The sequence below is a fragment of the Anguilla anguilla genome, chromosome 6, assembly GCF_013347855.1.
Source record: "Anguilla anguilla isolate fAngAng1 chromosome 6, fAngAng1.pri, whole genome shotgun sequence".
NCBI lineage: Eukaryota > Metazoa > Chordata > Actinopteri > Anguilliformes > Anguillidae > Anguilla > Anguilla anguilla.
The window spans coordinates 59,953,723-59,973,243 of NC_049206.1; the positions used below are offsets into that span (position 1 = coordinate 59,953,723).

At 45.3% G+C, this 19,521-nt stretch overlaps 1 protein-coding gene across 2 annotated transcripts; it reads right to left on the reverse strand.

Moving 5' to 3' along the window:
* Positions 1-249: 249 nt before the first annotated feature.
* mfsd2b (major facilitator superfamily domain containing 2B) lies at positions 250-18,874 on the reverse strand. 2 transcript variants are annotated; one of them, XM_035422589.1, is made up of 16 exons: positions 18,281-18,874; positions 17,005-17,186; positions 16,293-16,451; positions 11,059-11,178; positions 10,178-10,302; positions 8,394-8,517; positions 6,045-6,123; positions 5,680-5,849; positions 4,738-4,828; positions 4,156-4,277; positions 2,988-3,071; positions 2,383-2,466; positions 1,851-1,960; positions 1,496-1,639; positions 1,057-1,233; positions 250-644 (listed from the first exon to the last, which is right to left on the reverse strand). In XM_035422589.1, exons 3-16 carry the CDS (start codon positions 16,377-16,379, stop codon positions 590-592), a joined length of 1,572 nt encoding a protein of 523 aa, XP_035278480.1. In that variant the 5' UTR covers positions 16,380-16,451; positions 17,005-17,186; positions 18,281-18,874; the 3' UTR covers positions 250-589. The 2 variants fall into 2 exon arrangements, with proteins under 2 accessions (XP_035278480.1, XP_035278481.1); XM_035422590.1 differs by lacking the exon at positions 18,281-18,874 and adding an exon at positions 17,347-17,435.
* Between the last annotated feature and the right edge of the window lie 647 nt (positions 18,875-19,521).

The following is a 19,521-nucleotide window of genomic DNA, read 5'->3' on the forward strand; positions in this document are numbered from 1 at the left end:
GGCGTAATGAACGATAGCGAGCAGAATCCGGAGTTGGGCCGGTCTCCTCTCGGTGGCGACCACAGATGCTCTGAACTTTTGAAAAAGAACGAAGAAGCTCGTTTTTCGCTAACAGTCCTTAAACATTAGGTTCTAGCCAACAGTATTTTGGTCATGGCGTCGGTTTGGCTTGAATTGCCACCACAAACTGAAGCCCCGCCTACACAAGATTATGACTTGTCGGAAATAACTGCTCATTGGTTCACGACAAAGGGCACCTCCTCCATTTTATTGAGCAACAACGTCACACCACAGTAAAGTGTCTTCAATCAATACTCAATAATGATCCCAGTTATGGGATGGAAAAAAATAGTGAAATAGTTATTAAACATTAATTTATATAAATAATTTATATATATATATATGATAGCAATACAGTACAGGTTCAAGTAAAAATATAGAAACTTCAATGTTCATATTAAAACATACAAATAATTCTTTCCCAGTGTAATATACACTAATAGTAGATCATTTTCCCAGGCAGTGGAATATAAAGTGTCCCAGGTAGAGTCTGGTTTCGGGGGGTCCCAGGTGGGGGGGGGGGTTTGTGTCACACATCACCCCTCAGGTCCTCTGCTTCACTTCCTGTGCCGAGACCCTGTTCCCTGTGAAGGGCACAATGATAATTGCATGTCAAAACAAGGGTGGGCAATTCCAGACCTGGAAGGTCGATGTGTACGCAGGGATTTGTTTCCGCCAATTACCAGTGGCTAAATGAGCTAACTGGGTGTACACACTGACACTGTCTCACTGGTTCACTCGAAGATTAGATCACAGTTCATTTAGGGACACAAGAACAGTCTTTGGCTGTCATTCATGCGCTTACCAAGAAATGCAGCTAAAATATCAGGTGGCGTAAACGTTACAGCTAATTAAGTACAGTAATTAAGGCCAGAGGTTGCCATGGGAACCAGAAACATTTTTTTAATGAAAAATAAAAGCTTGCTGTTGTTTAGTCAGGCTTATTCCTTGTACCCCTGGCTGCCATGGCAACGGCATTACCTGAGCGGGTCGTACCTGAGCTGGTCCAGAGAGAGCTTGTTCTTCTGACGCACCTCCTCTGTGATTGGGTAGAAGAGGAGGATGGCCAGACCAATCAGGATGAAGGCTACGGGAGCTGCACCCATCAGCAATTTGAGGGTGTAGACCACGGGTTCGGGCTGTTGGCAGTGCCTTGTTTTGTACCCAGCGAACCTGCAACCAAACCGACCAATCAGGTGCTGCGCCCTTCATATCCCAGCATGCACCGCTGTACATCCACACACCACACTCCTGGGCAGGCAGTTGTCTGAGAACTCTGATAAGTGCATGTATTCACAGCTGGTGTGATGTGGTGCATTTAACATATGCTAGCATATGCTCATAAGAGGAGTGAGATTATGGCTCATGGCGAGCATTCAGAGCTGGTCTGATGTTTACGGCTGAGGCGCAGGTTCTCTAAAGGGACGGCACTCACTGCAGAGAGAGCATGGAGACGCCCAGCGATATCCCCGAAGCGAACTTGGTGAAGAAGACGTAGAAGGAGTAGAAGATGGCCTCGTGCCCCCGAGAGTCGGGGTTCGCCCGCCTGAAATCGTCCACCACGTCCGGGAGCATCGACCTGCGACCACACGACACGTCCCGCGGGTTAGCAACGACACAAACGTTTCCCCCAAAATCTGTGTCCTGCCGAGCTTCTCATCGGGATGTTAGATTAAAGGAGTAAAGAAACTGGAAGCTCTGTTCTGTGACCCCAGCTCCCCTGAACTCTTCCCAGCACCCCAGACTTTGACCTTTCAGCCCTGGTCTTCCCACCAATGGCGGTCACTCACCATGGCAACAGCATCGAGGCGGCTATGCTCAGTCCGGACGCCACGGCAACCACGTACGCCACCACGAGGTTGGGAAAGCAGACCAGCAAGATGGTGAAGGGCACCATCCACTGAAAGACATTCACAAAAACAAAACATGATAAATGTGAACACGGGAGTCAAAACCAGGATTGGTTTGATCATGACTTGATTAATGGAAATATCAAGCTGTAGAAATGCATTGTGTGAAAATGCTAATTGTATAATTTCAGTTTAAATGAGCACCTACTGAATGCACAGTTTAAAACCAAGCAGTCATTATTCGCCGACGGCGATGAAAAATGTCACCACAAGGTGGCGCTAGATGAGAGAAAACTGGATGCCGAATGTATGCACAGGATGAATGGGGGTCAGGAATATGGAGCCTTTTTACACCTATGAGTTAGACTTCAGTAGATTTCAGGGTTGAAGGGAAAAGGCACAACGCAGGGTCTGCGGTCCGTGGCTGCAGTCTGAGGGGGGGACGTGGGGGGGGGGGGTGGAGACCGCTTACCGTGATGCCGCAGTACGCCGCCGTCTTCTTGCCGAACCGCCCCAGGAACCACTGCCACAGCGGAATGCTCACCGCCGCCGATATCTGCGCCAAGACCAAATTTCAGGGTTTTTTTTTTGTTTTTTTTTGTTTTAATTGTTTTTATTTTTAGTTTTGTGCAGACTGCAAGAACAGCACTAAATTCTCCGCAAGGGAACTTTTCCCATTTACGATTTTCCCACTTAAGTCACCATGGAGTATGGATTTACTGGAGCCTACAGGCTAACAGCTACGTGAAACTCAAATTATGTGTGATTATGAAATTATGCGTGGTCATTTGATGTGAAGTATGCAATGACTGACTATCGGTTATCTTACCCTATAAAGCAAATACTCATACTTCCTATTGCTACTGTTAAGGCTGCCTTAATGTCTGAGATCATGGCTAATCGCACATTTCACAGTATATAGGGTACAGTTGAAGTTGGCTAAACATACATGATTAGATATCATGTTAATTTACAGGAAAACAAATGTTACATTTTTCTTGAAGGTACTCTTGAAATGAAACTTAAATAATAGGTTTTTTTGTAATACAAAATAACTGTAAAAAACCCAGCACTCACCAGTATGATCAGCACCATGTAATGGAAGTGGTCTCGCAGGTCAACCGCGTACGTACAGAAGAGCACGAAGTTACTCTGCACCAGCTGCGAACACGAAGGATCAGCCAATCACAATCACCGCTCAACATTACCCACAACCCCCCGGGTACACGGATGAATTTGACAGACCGCCGCACTCAGGAATGAGCATAATAAACACTGATCAACACTGATCAGTTTGCCGCCAAAAGACAAACATTTCCTTCATTATAGTATACAGCAGCAAGGCGGCCATTTTGGCATTGGCACTAATGGCTTGACTGAGAGAGTGTGTCTCGCTATTTAATTGTAATTATTAAATAGCAAGTGTGCTATTTAATAAAGAACATATAGCAAAGAAAAAACTTGTCTTTTGAGTGCTGAACACACACAAGCTCGTCACCCCACACTTCCAAAACTTGGCCGTGTTTGGCGAACGGGGGCCTGGCAGAAAATATAAGATGGGACGCCTGCGACCGTCGACTCATTCTTTAGGGAAGTAAAGATGCAGGATGTGGTTTTGCTCGGCCCGTGAAAAAGGCGCGGAGGAGCCTCCGAAATCTGGCCGACCCGACGAGGTTCCCCCACGGGGGCGTGGGGCGGGGTGGCGGGCGGGGGCGGGGAGGGGTGGCGGAGAGACCGTGCGGTGCGGTGCGTCGCTGGGCGGGGAGGGGTGGGCCAGTCTCACAGAGAAACCATGTGGCGTATCACAGGCCAAAGCCCCAGACGTAAGCACACATTTATACTCTCTCTCTCCCCTCTGAGCTCCAGCTAACTTTGAAAAGACTGAGATGTCAACTGAACTTGGGTCTGAACTCAGGGCCACTTAACCCAACCCAAGTGTCTGCCGATCCAGACTGTTAGGAAGGGCGCTTGTTTTGTGGTGAACAGAATGAGACTACAGTCTGAGACTACTGCTGCTCATTTGAGCTACTTAAGTGAGTAATAAAGATGCTTATTCACAGGTATACATTGACAGTGGAGCCATTAACATTTAATTAAGGGACTTCAGTAATGAATCTTATTTGAGTGGGGGTGAGTGTGGGGATGAGTGGGCGGGGCGGGGGGTGTGAGAGTGGGGATAAGCAGGGTGAGTGTGGGGTTGAGTTGGGGGGGGGGGTGTGAGAGTAGGGGGGGGTTAAGCGGTTACCTGGATAGCCACTCCGATGAAGAGGAAGGCGGCGGTCAGCGTGAGGTAGGGCCAGTGCCGCATCACCAGGAGGAACCCCTTGTGGAACGGGATAGGCTTCCCTGTGCTGCGTGCGTACGGGTCTGCCAATAGCAATACACATTACATCGTCACCAGCCAATCATGTGGGTCCAAACATCCCTTACATCATCATCAGCCAATCATGTGGGTCCAAACATCTACTACATCATCATCAGCCAATCATGTGGGTCCAAACATCTGCTACATCACCATTAGCCAATCACGTGGGTCCAAACATCCATTACATAATTATCATCCAATCATGTTAGCCTCTGTGAAGATGAGTGTGATGGGGTGGGTCCTAACAAATAACATTATAGGCCTGATTTACTAAAACCTTTAGCATGTGCAAAACCATTTAGCTCACGCAAAACCAATAAAATGACCAATGATTGGTCATGGCATTTGTTTTCCACCAATCATTGGTTGTGTTATTAGTTTTGCGTGCGCTAAAGGTCATAGTATATCAGGCCCCATACACTGAGAATTTTCCTCAACATTTCAACCCAGCCTGAGACTCACCATCTTTCTCTTTGACCCCCAGGAACATCACGAGGGTGCAAAGCAGGAAGATGCCTCCTATCACTCCCGCAGCTATCATATACATCTCCTTCTGTAGGGGAGAGAGGAGAGACACTTTCACTGCGTTGCTTTTCACTGATGAGAAGGAGAGAACTGACATGTATGCGTATAATCAGAATCTCAAAATGTATTTCTCTTTCAGCTTCAAATGATTCATTTCTCGTTTTTTGAGGGTCAACTTTGTTCGGGAAAAAGTGACTTTTTAAAAACACAGCGCGCATGCATTTGCAATCTTTTCCGAGACTTCAGTAGTATCCCCTCCCCCCTCCCCACTCTCCACCCCCCCAAAAAAAACAAAACAGGCAGCTAACCCAATCGCCACTCAGCGTAGACACTGCAGATATGTTTATTATTTCTACATTGACCACACCACTGAGTGGTTTATTATTTCAGACTGAACGTGAAACTACTCTCAGTTTCCATAAATCACGGAAGGGCGGGGTGTGTGCGTGTGTGTGTCCCGGGGTGATAAGCAGCCGCTCCACAGAGGCGGTGTGGAATGCTGGCCGGGACAGGGCTTGCAGACAGGCCACAGGACTTTGCCGATTCGCCCGGTTAAAATGCACAAACAGGGCTTACTAAGGTCAGCCTCCTCTCCATCTCCAAACAGCCGACGCCCAGAGTCAGCCGCTCGGGAATAACCTCCTAAGACCTGGGTCTTCATCTGAAGTCTCTGGTCTCGGTCTTAAGAACCATATAACCTTACTATGCTCAAATATACAATAATGAATTTATGAAATATGGAAATAAACAAAATATACTTAAATGGGGAAAATTTATCTTTAAAATATAATACACGGCTCAGCTTAGCAGCTCTTGGTTTAGGGGTCTGAAGGGGTCCAGTTATGACAAGCAGCTATGACTGCTTATTGGACCACTTACCGCATGAGAGAGGAAGTCGGTTACGGGGGTGATGTGGGCGGAGCCATTGTTCTCCAGGGGCGTGGCTGTCAGGTTGTGGGCGGAGCAGTGATTCCGCGTGTGGGCGCTGGCCACGATCTGGCCCTGTACCGCGGCCCCCACCAGCGTCCCCAAAACCTCCATCGTCATCCCTGCAGGCACAGCATGTTAGAGACTACAGCCACAGTAGCCTAAGTGTTGGGGTTAGCATTAGCACAGGTACCTACTGTAGCCCCACAGACAGCAGTAGCCTAAATGATGGTGTTAGCATTAGCGCAGGTACCTACTGTAGGCCTACAGACAGCAGTAGCCTAAATGATGGTGTTAGCATTAGCACAGGTACTTACTGTAGGCTGTGGCAGAGTCTCGCTCCTTCTGATTGGCGCTCAGGAACATGGTGAGGGCGGAGTATGGCACATGAAAACACTGTGGGGGGGGGGGGGGGGTGCGTGAAGGGGGGGACACAGGCGATGCGGTCAGAGACATAAGAATCCCAAAAATTACAGGCCTCCACTTTAAACCCCCAGAAGGGACCCTTCTGTTAAATTCGGGGCCTTGGTGACCCCGTTTCACTGGTTTATTGGCTCCTTTAAATAATCCCCAGCGTTTCCCAGGGACCTGCTTATTTGTGTTTGCCAGGCACTGGGCCATCCTGCCAACCAGGACCACAAATCACCTCTCGCTTTATGCAAACAGAACCACTGTACTCCTCTGAGCTAAGTCACTTCTGGTCATACACGTAGGTTTGTGGGTAGACACAGCAAAATGTCCAGTGTTGATTCAACTCTAACAGTGTTAATTCAACTCTTGGTAGATAACACTGGGTCCCACATTTCAGAGTGGGACACAATCCAAATGTTATCTGTTAAGAGTTGAATGAACACTGTCAGAGTTGACTTAACACCGGACATTTTACTGTGCAGGGCAACACGCCACCTCCCATCTTTTCATATGAATTAATAATTTAAAAAAAATTCTAAATACTATCATTAGGGCAGCTTCGGTGAACATACATTAAAACTGATGGCGTACCAACGATAAATATAACTGCATTCGTAAATGTTGTAGTACCGTATAATATTAGCTAAAACTTTTTTTTCCGGTAAGATTTAAATTATGCATTTATCCGATTTAGATTCGTGATAGTTTTCCCTTGCGTCGCCCAGGATAGTAGGCCTTCTTGGTGTTTCTTAATTCGCTCGTAATCCTGGCATCTCCTCCCTTTGTAATTTGCGCGAGAGTGGAGTCAGCATTGCGGCTAACCGAACGACCGAAAGACGACCAAAAATAAACCTGTTTATGAAAGGCCTTTCCAGCGTTCTCCCTGCCTTGCTTTGTGCCATAATGCAACAGGCATGTCATTTGCGGATAATTGTTGGACCGTTATTTACGGAACCAGGCCGGGTCGGAATGGCTAAATGACTCAACAATATTGGAGGAAAAACTTTTTAATCAGTTTTCTCGACCAGGAAAGTGTGCGATTGTTTTTGTATGTTAAATGTTCACATTTTTCGTGGAATCCTGTTGTTTTTTGATCAGTCCAAATGGATGTAGCGGGGCAGCAGCGCCAGCAGTTGTTTGAAGCCTCGCGCAAAACAATAAGCAAAAAAAGCTAAAAGCGGAAACCGGCATTTACACGCTGCTGAGGTTCCCCGCCCCACAAACCGCGCGCATTTATCAAGCAGTTAGGATGCCATGTCATTACAGCGCACCGCACTGCGGGCTGCGCGTCCCCGCTACTATAAAACACATGTTCAAGAGAAGAGCATCGGGGTTAGAATCGGGGTGGACCTTAGTAACGCAAAAAACACAGTAAACCGCAAAGAAAATACTGTATGATGCTGAAGGTATGTTCTGATCTTACTGTTCAGCGAACTCTGTATTGATGACTACTGTACCGACATACGTACATGCAGCAACTGTGAGTTTTCCACAGTCAGCGAGGGCTGTTGTGAGCACAGTTTCTTTTTCACAGGGTTGCCAACTTCCTCACTTTTGGTGTGAGACACACACTTTCATGCTCGGTATCACGCTCTCCCTAATTAAGCTGCTCCCCGATAAAACAAAGTATGTTTCAGCTCACAGGACAAGGTACACAGTAAATTGTTCAGTGTTGAATCAGCTCTTAGGATCATATGTGCTCTGTTCGCGTTGACTTAACACTGGACATTTTACTGTGTAAGAATGGTTTGCGAACATTATACAGAGACTGTTGATTGGCTGCTTATGTTTGACAGCACCACTTGACCCTGGTTCGCAATGTCAATCTCCGCTGAGCGAGAGTGCGTTTGGGTCAGTGTGAAGAGTCACAAAATCAGCACCTCCAGCCCAGACACACTCAATCAATGTGGAGAGTCCTGGCACTCTTTTGACTCCACCACCCCCTACACTCCCATTGTTGAAGAAAGTTACACAATCATTCTCAGGCAGGTGCTTTCATGCAGTAAGTGCATACCAAAGGCCGATAAGGAACAATACGCATTCTGTAGCAGTTATCCATAGCCATAAACAGTCCAGTACACACAGTAAGCACAGGCTAGGTCAGAAAGTTATTGTAAATCAAACTAGAATGACGACAAGCTGCAACATCAAGATAACGACACAGGTGTAGTATAAGTGCTGGATGGAGATACAAGAATAACATGAAAGTGATAGAGGAACAAGATAGAAGATCCTAGATCACTAGATATGCTTACCGCGATGAGGGTTTGATACAGGCAGTAGAAACTCAGGTACCAGACAAACTTCCCGCTTGAGAAGGGCGGGACGTACCAGAGGTAAAAATAGGAGATCACCACAAACGGAGTGCACCCCACCATCCTGCAGGAGAGCCAGAGGGGAGAGAACTCATAACCACCAGGTTACATCCACAACAGGTACTCTTACCTATAGCAGGGGATCTGAACTCATAACCACCTGTTTATATCCACAAAAGGTACTATTACCTATAGCAGGGATCTGAACTCATAACCACCTGTTTATATCCACAAAAGGTACTATTACCTATAGCAGGGATCTGAACTCATAACCACCTGTTTATATCCACAACAGGTACTATCTATTCATTATTACTCAACCCGCAATTGATAAATTAATGTGCTTGACTGACACCATTCGTGGGTCTGAAATGGTTGCAGATTTTTTAGGAGAAAACAATTACACACCCTACAGCTTTCCACAACCAGGACCCCAGACACGCACACACACACACACACACACACACACCCTGACTCATGCAGTTATTTCGCGTGTAAAGTGCACAGAGCTGCCTGTTCTGGCACCCTCCATGTCTCTGTGCAGAGCCAGCACAGGGGCGCCGGGCCTTGTGTTCCCATGGCGATTGTTTGACAGACAAAGGGCTGTCCGTGCGCATGCCGCAGTAAAGCATGCTGGGTCATGGGTCTCGCGGAGAGACACGGGGGGGGTGGGGGGGGGGGGTTAGGGGGGTGGGGGCATTCTGAATGGGTCCGTTAGAACATTCTGTAAGATGGCTTGCAGGACCAGCAGTGGAAAGATCCACTCTGCCAAAACAGTGTCCATTCGAATGGGGAACAAAGGGGTCTAAAGTCCGCCTCTCCCCACTCCCCGCTCTACACATCAAGTGCTTCTAGAATCAGATTTGGTCATTCACTGTGAGACTCAGTCAGCAGCCTTTTATAACAAAAAACACACACAAACCACACTGTAATCCCTCAGTCTCTCTTTTTCTCTAAACAAGCAAGTTAAAGGCAGAAAAACAGACACGGTACGGTGTGCGGCACTCGTGAAGAAAAAACGCATGCAGTTTCTGTTCTGTCCTGTAGGTGGCCACAGATGCAGAAACAGGGGATTGCATCCCATCAATCAACTATCAGTTATATGAGGTCTAAGTACGTGTGTGTGGGTGCATGTTTGCATGTGTGTATCTGAGTGTGTGTATGTGTTTGTTTGTTTGTGTGTGTGTGTGTGGGCATGTTTGTGTGTGTATCTGACTGTGTGTGGGTTTGTTTGTTTGTGTGTGTGGTATGCGTGTGGGTGGGGTATGTGATAATGAACAGGATGTGGTGCTGAGCTTCTGGCTCAGTCGAGCAGGAAGGTCCCCATAAATCAGAGCCTGGACTTCACACAAACAGTCACTTCCTGTCTGTGACTGTGATGTCACACCCTCAGCTATGCAGTGGACCATTATGGCCGTTGGGAGACTTCCTGTGAGACTGCAATCCTGCGTTGGCTCGTCAACCGAATGGCATCATTCTCACGATGATGATAACAGCTTGTTAATGCGACTAATTACAGGTGATACTTACCCCATAGGCATCGCCATAATAGAGCGCGCTCAGTACACGTCTTTGATTTAGAGCATGCATGCTGCCATGTATCTCAGGATTCAGACTGATGTGTGTGTGTGTGTGTGTGTGTGCGTGTGTGCGTGCGTGCGTGTGTGTGTGCGTGTGTGCGTGTGTGTGTGTGTGTGTGTGTGTGTGTGGTGGTCCCAGCTCACCAGGGCATGAGCCGACCGATCCGGGTCCACTTGCTCTTGGTGATGAAGAATCCCACCAGTGGGTCCATGGCCGCACCCCAGGCTTTTCCCACGAACAGCACCACAGAGGCGTGGAAAGGGTTAATCTGGGGAGGAAAGGTGTGTGTTAGCGTTAGCATTAGCACTGTGGTGGTTTAGACAGAGTTAATCTGGGGAGGAGAGGTGTGCGTTAGCGTGAGCACTAGCGCTCACAGACTTGTTTCATGCATTATAAACCTGCCCATCAGTTATTAATGCAGCTGAGATTATAATTAAGCAGGTCAGAGTATATTTAGCCTGCACTGCCTCAGGGCAAGGAGACTTTTGTTCTCAAAAAGATTTCATCTTTCTTCCTTTCTTCCACTTTGATGAAGCCGCAAAAAAACTTCTATTACAGTTATTACACTGTGATATCTATTCAGCTAATGCCTTCACAGCGGCACCTGCTCAGGAGACCCTTTCACCTTGAAGCCTCTACGTGCTGCAGGCCCAAGAACCTGTCTGGCATCACAGAGGTTTAACTTCACTGCGTTACTGAGCGTCCGTTCAATTGAATAAGGCCAAGCCGACATGAAAGAGAACCGCTTGGCACTCATTCTTCAAAATAATAATGGGCTCTCTGAAACATCCTTCCATACACACTGCGCCAAAAATGTACGCACAGATGAATGCAGAGGAGACTGCGGTTGTTTTTGCCAAATGTATGATTGAACTTATAGGCTGCCGTTAAAACAGAAACCACAGGAATGCCCAGTGAAATGGGAGCTTGCATTCCACGCTCGTATTCCCACGAGCGAGAGTGCCGCCTCAGGTGTGTGTGTGTGTGTGTGTGTGTGTGTGTACGTGTGTATGTGCGCTCTCACCTGTGCCACATCCAGCAGGTAGATCTGCAGGAAGAAGGCCGTGGCACTTCCTGCTATCTGACTGGGGGCTCCACCAATGGCGAAGCAGATTTTACTGCAAATGGTCAGCCGCTCTTCTGTCTGAAAACACAGAGACAAGCCCCGCCCACAATTAATAAGCCCGCATCCACACAATAGGATATACATAATAACATGGCATTTGATGTCTTATTCGGAGTGCCCTGCAATATAGGAGAAACACACGTGTATTTAGCTGATTAATATGAGTGAAAGTGCCAGATCTGAGTCAGCATATATATACAGCAGACGCAACATCACTAACGCACCAGCGCATGGTCAGTGATGACCAAGAACCAAAATGCAAATACAATATCTGAATACAAACAGACAGACAAAACTGGAAGGACTGGAGATTATTATTTCATCCTGTCTGAGAGGGAGACATGGCTGGTTCAGTTTAGAGTGCCCCTCTAACCCCCCATCTCCACCCCCCACCCTAGCCCCAGAGATTTGGCTGCTGCAGATGTGAAATCTGATAGACCGGCAGTTTGGATGTTTAGTCTGAGGTTATCTCAAAGACACTGCACACAGGAGAGAGACCAGCCTGGCAGAGCCCCCCCCCCCCTTTAAGATTTGTAACAGACAGCCCCACCCACAGCTAAAAATGACCTCTCCATCAGTTTTGGCATAGTTAGGCTTCTATAACAGACCATGAGGCCCATCCACACACTGCAACATTACCTTACATTACACCATTACTTTCAGGCTTATCCAGAGAGACTGACATTATCATAATGGATACTGTGGGGCCAAACACTGCTATAACAGTGCCTTAACGGGACAAACCACCCAGCACTCCTCCAGGTTTGATTTATACATGACAGCCACAAGACTGTCCTTTGAAATCACCCTGTAATTAAATCCCAAATGTATTTTCTTTTGTTTGCTTATTTTTATGTTCGCTTGTAAATTCTTTCACGGTTTATGGCTGGTCAGAATTATAAATGTCAGGAGCAAAAGCCGGACCAGCGCACACACTGGTCAGCGTTGGAATCTGTGCACGTTCCAGCTAACCGCACACTTCCTGTTTACTGACAGAGGACTGGTTCCTCATTCTTCAGGTGCAGGAGTGCCAGGCCAGTCATGCTACAGTCAGCTACAGTTAGCACTGGCACAGTCCTGATTCAGTACCACCCATGCACTGGAGCAGAGCCTTAACAGATACCAGACTGTGGGGCTCACCCATGCACTGGAACAGAGCCTTAACAGATACCAGACCATGGGGCCCATCCACACACTGGAACAGAGCCTTAACAGATGCCAGACCATGGGGCCCATCCACACACTGGAACAGAGCCTTAACAGATGCCAGACCATGGGGCCCATCCACATACTGGAACAGGGCCTTAACAGATGCCAGACCATGGGGCTCATCCACATACTGGAACAGAGCCTTAACAGATACCAGACCGTGGGGCCCATCCACACACTGGAATAGAGCCTTAACAGATACCAGACCATGGGGCCCATCCACACACTGGAACAGAGCCTTAACAGGATGAGCCACCCAGGAGCCCAACCGTTGTAAGTTTCTTTACATAATTCAATGGAAATGACACAATACACAAGGTATGCCACCCAAGGGAGTCAGCTACAATAGGTAATTAAACAATGATAATTCATAATCATAATTACAGAAAGAAATGCTAAATATGCATGTGAACTAGGCCACACGCTTTCATCAACGTGTATATTTGCTTTTCCCATGACAATAAGAGGAATGACATAACACTGAATTAACTGAATGAATAATGAATGGATAATTATGTAAACATTTCTGCAATGCACAATTAACATATATGCAATACATATGCCTTATTATGTGTACATATTGATGTATACATACATACAGAGCCACCTAGTTCATTTTTGTTTATCTGTACATTTTTTTCACTATACAAACTGAATAAAACGTCCACCGCCTGTCATGTCTCTGGCAGAGGAATTCAAACAGAAGTCACATGATTTCTACATTCACATGATAACCATGGCTAGCATCGCTCCCAAAAATATTCAATATTTAATGTTTAATGTTTAAACCTCTTGTCATAGCTCTGGAAATAAACTGTCAATCAAAACGTAATTAACACATTTTTATGTGTTTATTCCTCTGCCTGTTCAGCATAAATGACATTTTTTATTTACCATCGGTGCACAAACAGCTCAGCTAAAGCCAATGTGAGCTGACGTCTGTCACACATTCATAAGCTTTTCATAAAGGGTGAGCATCCTCTTTAGAACAGATCTGCAGAACAGTGAATTGTCATTTAGTGACTCCTTTAAAATTCCCAGATTGCTTTATTTGTGATTAAGTGATGTGGGCTAAATCAGGGTGCTGCCTACCTACACCCTGAGCTGGCCGGACGAGGATGCCCCCCACCACCTAACACCCCCCCTTACTGAGTCTGATTCCCTCCAAGATTTCTTATACATCCTACACATCTTCCTGGGAGTTTTTCTTTGACACTGTCACCTCTGGCTTGCTCTATGGGGGGTTTTGACCAGGATAAACTGCAAAGCATGTTGTGCCAAATCCTTTGTCAAATGCGCTATATAAATGAAATGTGATTGACTGATTGATTGATTGATTAATTCATTCTTTGATTAATTGTTACTGCAGTCGTCTGAAAGGCCGTGGAAGAGGACGCTGGAGTGTGAAATTGGGACAAGCAGCACCGATAATAAACTTGAGGCCTGCGTGAAAAAAATTCTTTTATTGCGTTTTGAATTTAATCTTTTTCACTGCACTGGAAATTGATTCACATTTTTCTGATAACGCCTCACCTGAAGGCATCATATTTGCAAAGAGGGGCAAGATTCTGTTGCTGAAACAGGTCTTGAATATGCTGTCCATCACAGTGGCCAATTCTCAGTTTATTTTAACTGCTGTAACATATAGATTGAACACCCCCACCCACCCTCCCCAAACCCCTCGGACACTTGACAACCTGCCAAAGTGCAATGCTCATTTCTGGCCACCAGGGGTCTCTGTCGCAACCATACTGATTTGTGCTGACAGGTTATTCATTAGCAGAGTTTTTCACACCCACCAGCTACACAAATCCTGGCTCCAGGTTTCAGGGCCCCTTGTCTTCCACCTGAAGCTGATAATTTGCTCATCAGTTCTTATGCCACCTTTTTGGTGTCATTATTTCTAAGTCACACCATCAAAATAATATATTTTTTAAAAACTACAAACAAGGGAAGAACAAGGGTTTCCCTGGTGCCCTGCCTCTTACAGTGAGGCATCTGGAGAATCTGTGTTTTCTGAAATATCTGCCCAAGGCTTTTCTGTCAAAGCATTTAGCCAGCGCCTGATTTGGCGAGAGCTTTGATTCGCAGCAATGCTTGTGTCTGGTGTTGCACAGAACTTCCAGAGAAAGCCCAATCTTCATTGCGCTCTGATGAGTCACAGTTTATGTGGTCTGTTTATGTAAGCGCTAGAGCAAAGGTTATCAGTTGGTTAAGACATTTTAAAAATTTTTATTGTTCGCAAAGTTTATAACGGTAAGTCAACAGGAAGCGATGGTGTCTGAATGACAAGTCCCAGAACTGGGTGGCAGTGGGCTGCTCTGTTGCCCCCCTCATCACCATGGTAACCTGCTTTAACTGTGCAAGCATATAAATGCTCCCCAGAGACCCTGGCCCAACAAAAGAGAGGTTCCACCCTAATATTGTCTACCACAAAAATGTACATATAGATAAATTCATTAACATTTTGGACTTAAAATGAACTTCAAACACCAAAATTTAAAGTTGTTTAACAAATAAACAAACTTCTCAAGTTCATATGAATCAAAGTGTACAGAAATTTTCAATTATCGTTCCAACTGATAAATAAACCAAGAACAGCTGTTTCTGCCACTTACAGTTCTTCTTATTTTATTTTTCTTATGACAAAGATTTTCGTATTCTTATTTCCAGTTGAATTTTTCTAGGGTAAGGCATGAAAAGTGCTGTACAAATACAGTGATTATTATTATTGTTATTATTATTATTATTATTATTATTATTATATTATTATTATATGTGAACTGGCTTCATGTCACACAAAGTTGAGAGATTCACTCTGGAGCTACTGCTGAATAAGTACCTTTAATGTGAAAACATCTTTTCTCTCCCTGTGATAAATCCAACATTAAAAGCAAAATTTAAAAGCCCTTCAAATTCAGTTATTGGCATAATCAGCAGGCTGGGAAAAGCAGAATATAAACATCCCTATTAAATCAAGTGTCAGCTATTTATGGCTTAAATCTGTCATTAGTGGTTGGACACGTGATCCAGCTTTAAAGTTTAAAGTGTGTAACTTTCAGAACACATCAGGAACACGATGACTCATAGTTATTCTACAGGACTATTTACAAAGTTGCTTTTTTCAAACCTTCAACCCGTTTTCAGCCACAAGAGGTTAACATTTTGTACTGTACAAACTCGACTAAAGTAATTTATGTGATGCTGAAAAGAAGGATATTTCTTAATCCAATCTTATAGTACTCCTTTCAAAAAATAAAACAAATAGTCAAAATTTAATACCAGCCACAAACAGAATGCTAGTGTGTAGTTAAACCATCTTTCACTGATGTAAAAATTGCATGTGCACATCATTTTAACACGATTAACTATTAATATAAACATTAACTGTGTACTAATGGAAGTGGATTTCCGACACATTCTTTGAAGTTTCCTGTACAACAGTGTAAGGCACTATATTATTTAGAGTCATACGGAACACCGAGAGGCCAGGCAAAGACAGGTCTCTGAACCATTTCCATCTCACAGCGTGTGCTGTTGCAGAGGTAAAAGCTACAGGTCAGAACATACCAGTGTCACAGATGAACAATTTAGCCGTAATGAAGAAAGCGCACTAAACACACTGAGTTACAGCTGCTCTTAATCTCTCTGTCCTTCTCCTGTCTGTCAATCAAATGTGACAGCGACTCTGAATTTGATCGAAGCTCCGGCCAATAAAACAACTCCTCTCTCTCTCTCTCTCTCTCTCTCTCTCTCTCTCTCTCTCTCTCTCACACACACACAAACTGAAACTCTAATTCAAATCCAAGTTACTTTAACGCCGTTAAAATACACCCCTAGGTATAGCAGGCAGTGGCAGTAAGCAGGTGATCGGCAGGTGATCGGCAGGTGATCGGCAGGTGATCGGCGATTCCGTTTCCTACCTGCTGGAGCGGCTTGCTGAAGTGCGGCTCTGCCGGGTTGAGCAGCTGGTCCGAGGAGCCGCACGCTAGCTTCTCTCTCTTCGCCATCGCTGTCACAGTGAGCTCTCGTCTGCCGAATGCGCTGCTGTCATTCACATAAACCTCAAACGCCCTGGACACCTGCCAAAATGGGAGGGCGAAGTCAGACACACACACATACTCCTCTGTCACTGTGCGGAGTCTCCCTCCCTCTCTTTCTCTCTCCCGCTCTCGCCCTCCCTCCCCCTCCCTCTCTCTCTCTCTGTCCACTCATACATACATGGGCACACCTCACAGGTAGGATGCAGTCCGCAAAAAAAAAACAGAAAGAATTCCAGCCCAAAGATGACTAACGAAGTGGTGGAGAGGGTGATGTCAGTTGTCCTTCAGGATGTGAGTGCAAAAAATATATATATTTTGGTCCCAGTTTCCAGAGAAAAATAAATGTTTGCATACGCGATTCCAAAGGTAAAATTACTTTCCTTAGCCCTGCTTCTAAAGAAAATTCCCCTCCCACACACGTGCACACACACACACACACACACACACACACACACTGCATACACACAAACACTCACACACACTGCATACACACATACACACACTGCATACATGCACACAAACAATACATGTTTATTTTACAAGCATCAGATTATTAAAACAAATGCCAGCCGAGATAAAAAAAAATCCTGACCTGCGTGCTGGATGACAGGATCGACTCTGGAGGTCAGACAGTCCGCTTGTGAGGGAGCATTTCGCGGCGATTCCAGAAGAGGCAGCCAGTGGTACCGCAGTGGCTGACGGCGCAGTTCCAGTGGAGCGCGCCTAAAAGAGTGTGAATCGGCGCGCCCTCTGGTGTAGAATTACCGCACTACACTGCAACAAACGAAAAATTGTCGGAAAGGGATCAGTACTTGTGGCGAAACATTCGAACCGCTTTTCATTCCGGCAGGGTTCAGTTGAATAGTTTAAACACTTCCGGCTAATATAATCGATCGTCAAAAGCCATTCCCCTCAATTTAGCACACCTTTGTACCTTTCTGTCTTTCTTTCTTTGCCGTGCCCATGATCAGTCGGATTAAAGTAAGAGCGCGTGACGCGCCCCATTTGGAATTCGCAGAATGAAGTTAGGTGTGATTCTCGGCGGCTGGTTTCAGAGGCGTGGAGGAAATCAATTCTTAGAACCACATATATGTCTGGTGACTGTAGCATTAAGTGTCTGTATAACTGTGGGAACCCCGACGCCGCATAGCATAGCTGTCAAAGCGGTTTCACTGTAGTTTAAATGGTAGCAGCATAGGCTACATACCAAGCTAGGGGATTTTTTTCATTGTTGTGGTGATGTATTTTTCAAAGAATATTGTAGTTGTGTTAGTGCGATTTTGGATCCATATTTATGTAATACGTCTCTCTTATGGTTGGAATTATGAATATTATTATTATTATTATTATTATTATTATTATTATTACTGCATATAAAATGCATCAATTATTGTTGTAGTTATTTTGCAGTTTTATATAAAGCATAATCTCAGATATATTCCATCATATGCACATGTAGGCCTATTTAACTATTTGAGGGAATCAAATTCAGCTTGCGCTAAATTACGTAATATCATCAAAGTCGACCTTAAGATAGCTTTCCGCGCGGCGTGCCTTTGCATAGTTTAGTGAACGAACCTCGCGAAAGCCGTGGGTGGTGTTCAGACACTTTCATCATCGGTAAACAATAAAAACACATCAATCAGCCATCTGACTACAGACCCCGCCGCATGCGAATCAATTTATTTAAACCTGATTGCAGATACCAAGAGTGGCTCGAGGCCCCAAAGTCATTTAGCCTACCCGTTTCCGTTTGATTTTGGAGTTCTTTTTTAAATTGCAGTCTAATTTGCGAGCATCCTCAAATAGGACAGAGTTTTTTTTAAAAAGAAAAAAAAAGCTCTTCTCATTCTAAGAAGAAGACGCACCTGTGTATAGGCTACCTGTTCTTCACAGCTGAAACCCACGAGCTCTTCTCTCTGAGGGAACTTATTAGAACCAGAACCAGAGGCGCTGCACGTGCTGGATAAGAAAAAGAAGCGATCCCAACACGCGACGGTGCAGACCAACTTCTTCCTTTGACATTCCAGGCATTCAGTCAAAAACGGCAGCCCCAGTGGCCGGCAAGGGAGCGTAGATCAATATTGTTGGGGTACGTCCTCAAGCGCCCCGTTCAGATAAAGGGCAAAAAGCCACATAAAATAGATAAGGCGCGCAAAAAAAAAGACTGCCGGTAAAGATGTAACAATGTCGCATTCACAAAGGAATTATGGGGATTTCAGGAATGTGCAATTCCTTTCGTGCTTGCGCCTTATTAAAAATTTACTCAAGGAAATGGGGTCCCGTGCACAGAGACATTTCCGTTGGGCGAAAAAAATCCATCAAGGTGAGCGAATGATGAAGACAAGGGCATTCCTGCGCAGTCTCCAGTCTCGAGGTCAGCGCGAGGGAGGTGGCCTCCATACTTTCAATTCCACGCGTATTCCGACCGCTGCGTCCCGTCCCTCCGCCGCTTGAACTGGCAACGTCCACGCGATATCGAGCTCTCCGCGCTCGCCCCCCCCCCCCCCCCCCCCCCCCAGGCCAGTACTCAGCCCGACACAGCAGCATGTTTTCTCCCCACCGGCGTTAAATATTGAAGATGCACTAAAGTGACATTCGTTTCCAGCAGTGAGATGGGAGAAGTTCACGAACGCGAAAGGCACGCATTTTCTGTTGGTTAAAAAAAAAAAAGAAAAGAAAATCATCAAAATAAAATAAAATACCAGTCATTTTTATTTAGGCTCCTTTTACCGTAGGCTATGTATAACCGTCTGTTTGTATTCCCTCTAATAGGTCAGGTCAGTATTTTATCAAAGCGGATGTTGACTTGTATTAGCCTACTTTAGAAATTATAATTCTATTTGAAGTACAACTGGAAGAAAAATATATAAAGCACCGTTTTAGCAGTTCATGCTGAATTATAAATTATAGTTATGCAATAGCATAATATATGCACAATATAATGTTAATTAGTTTTAAATATTTTTATGTGTTTGGCCTAGGCCTACTCATTCATGTGGAGCATATGTTTCTTGATCACTGCGGTAGTACAGGCCTATTACAGGGTCCTCCTCACAGTCCGACCGAGAACAGAATTTATTGACCTGACAGCCCGCAGTATTTCATA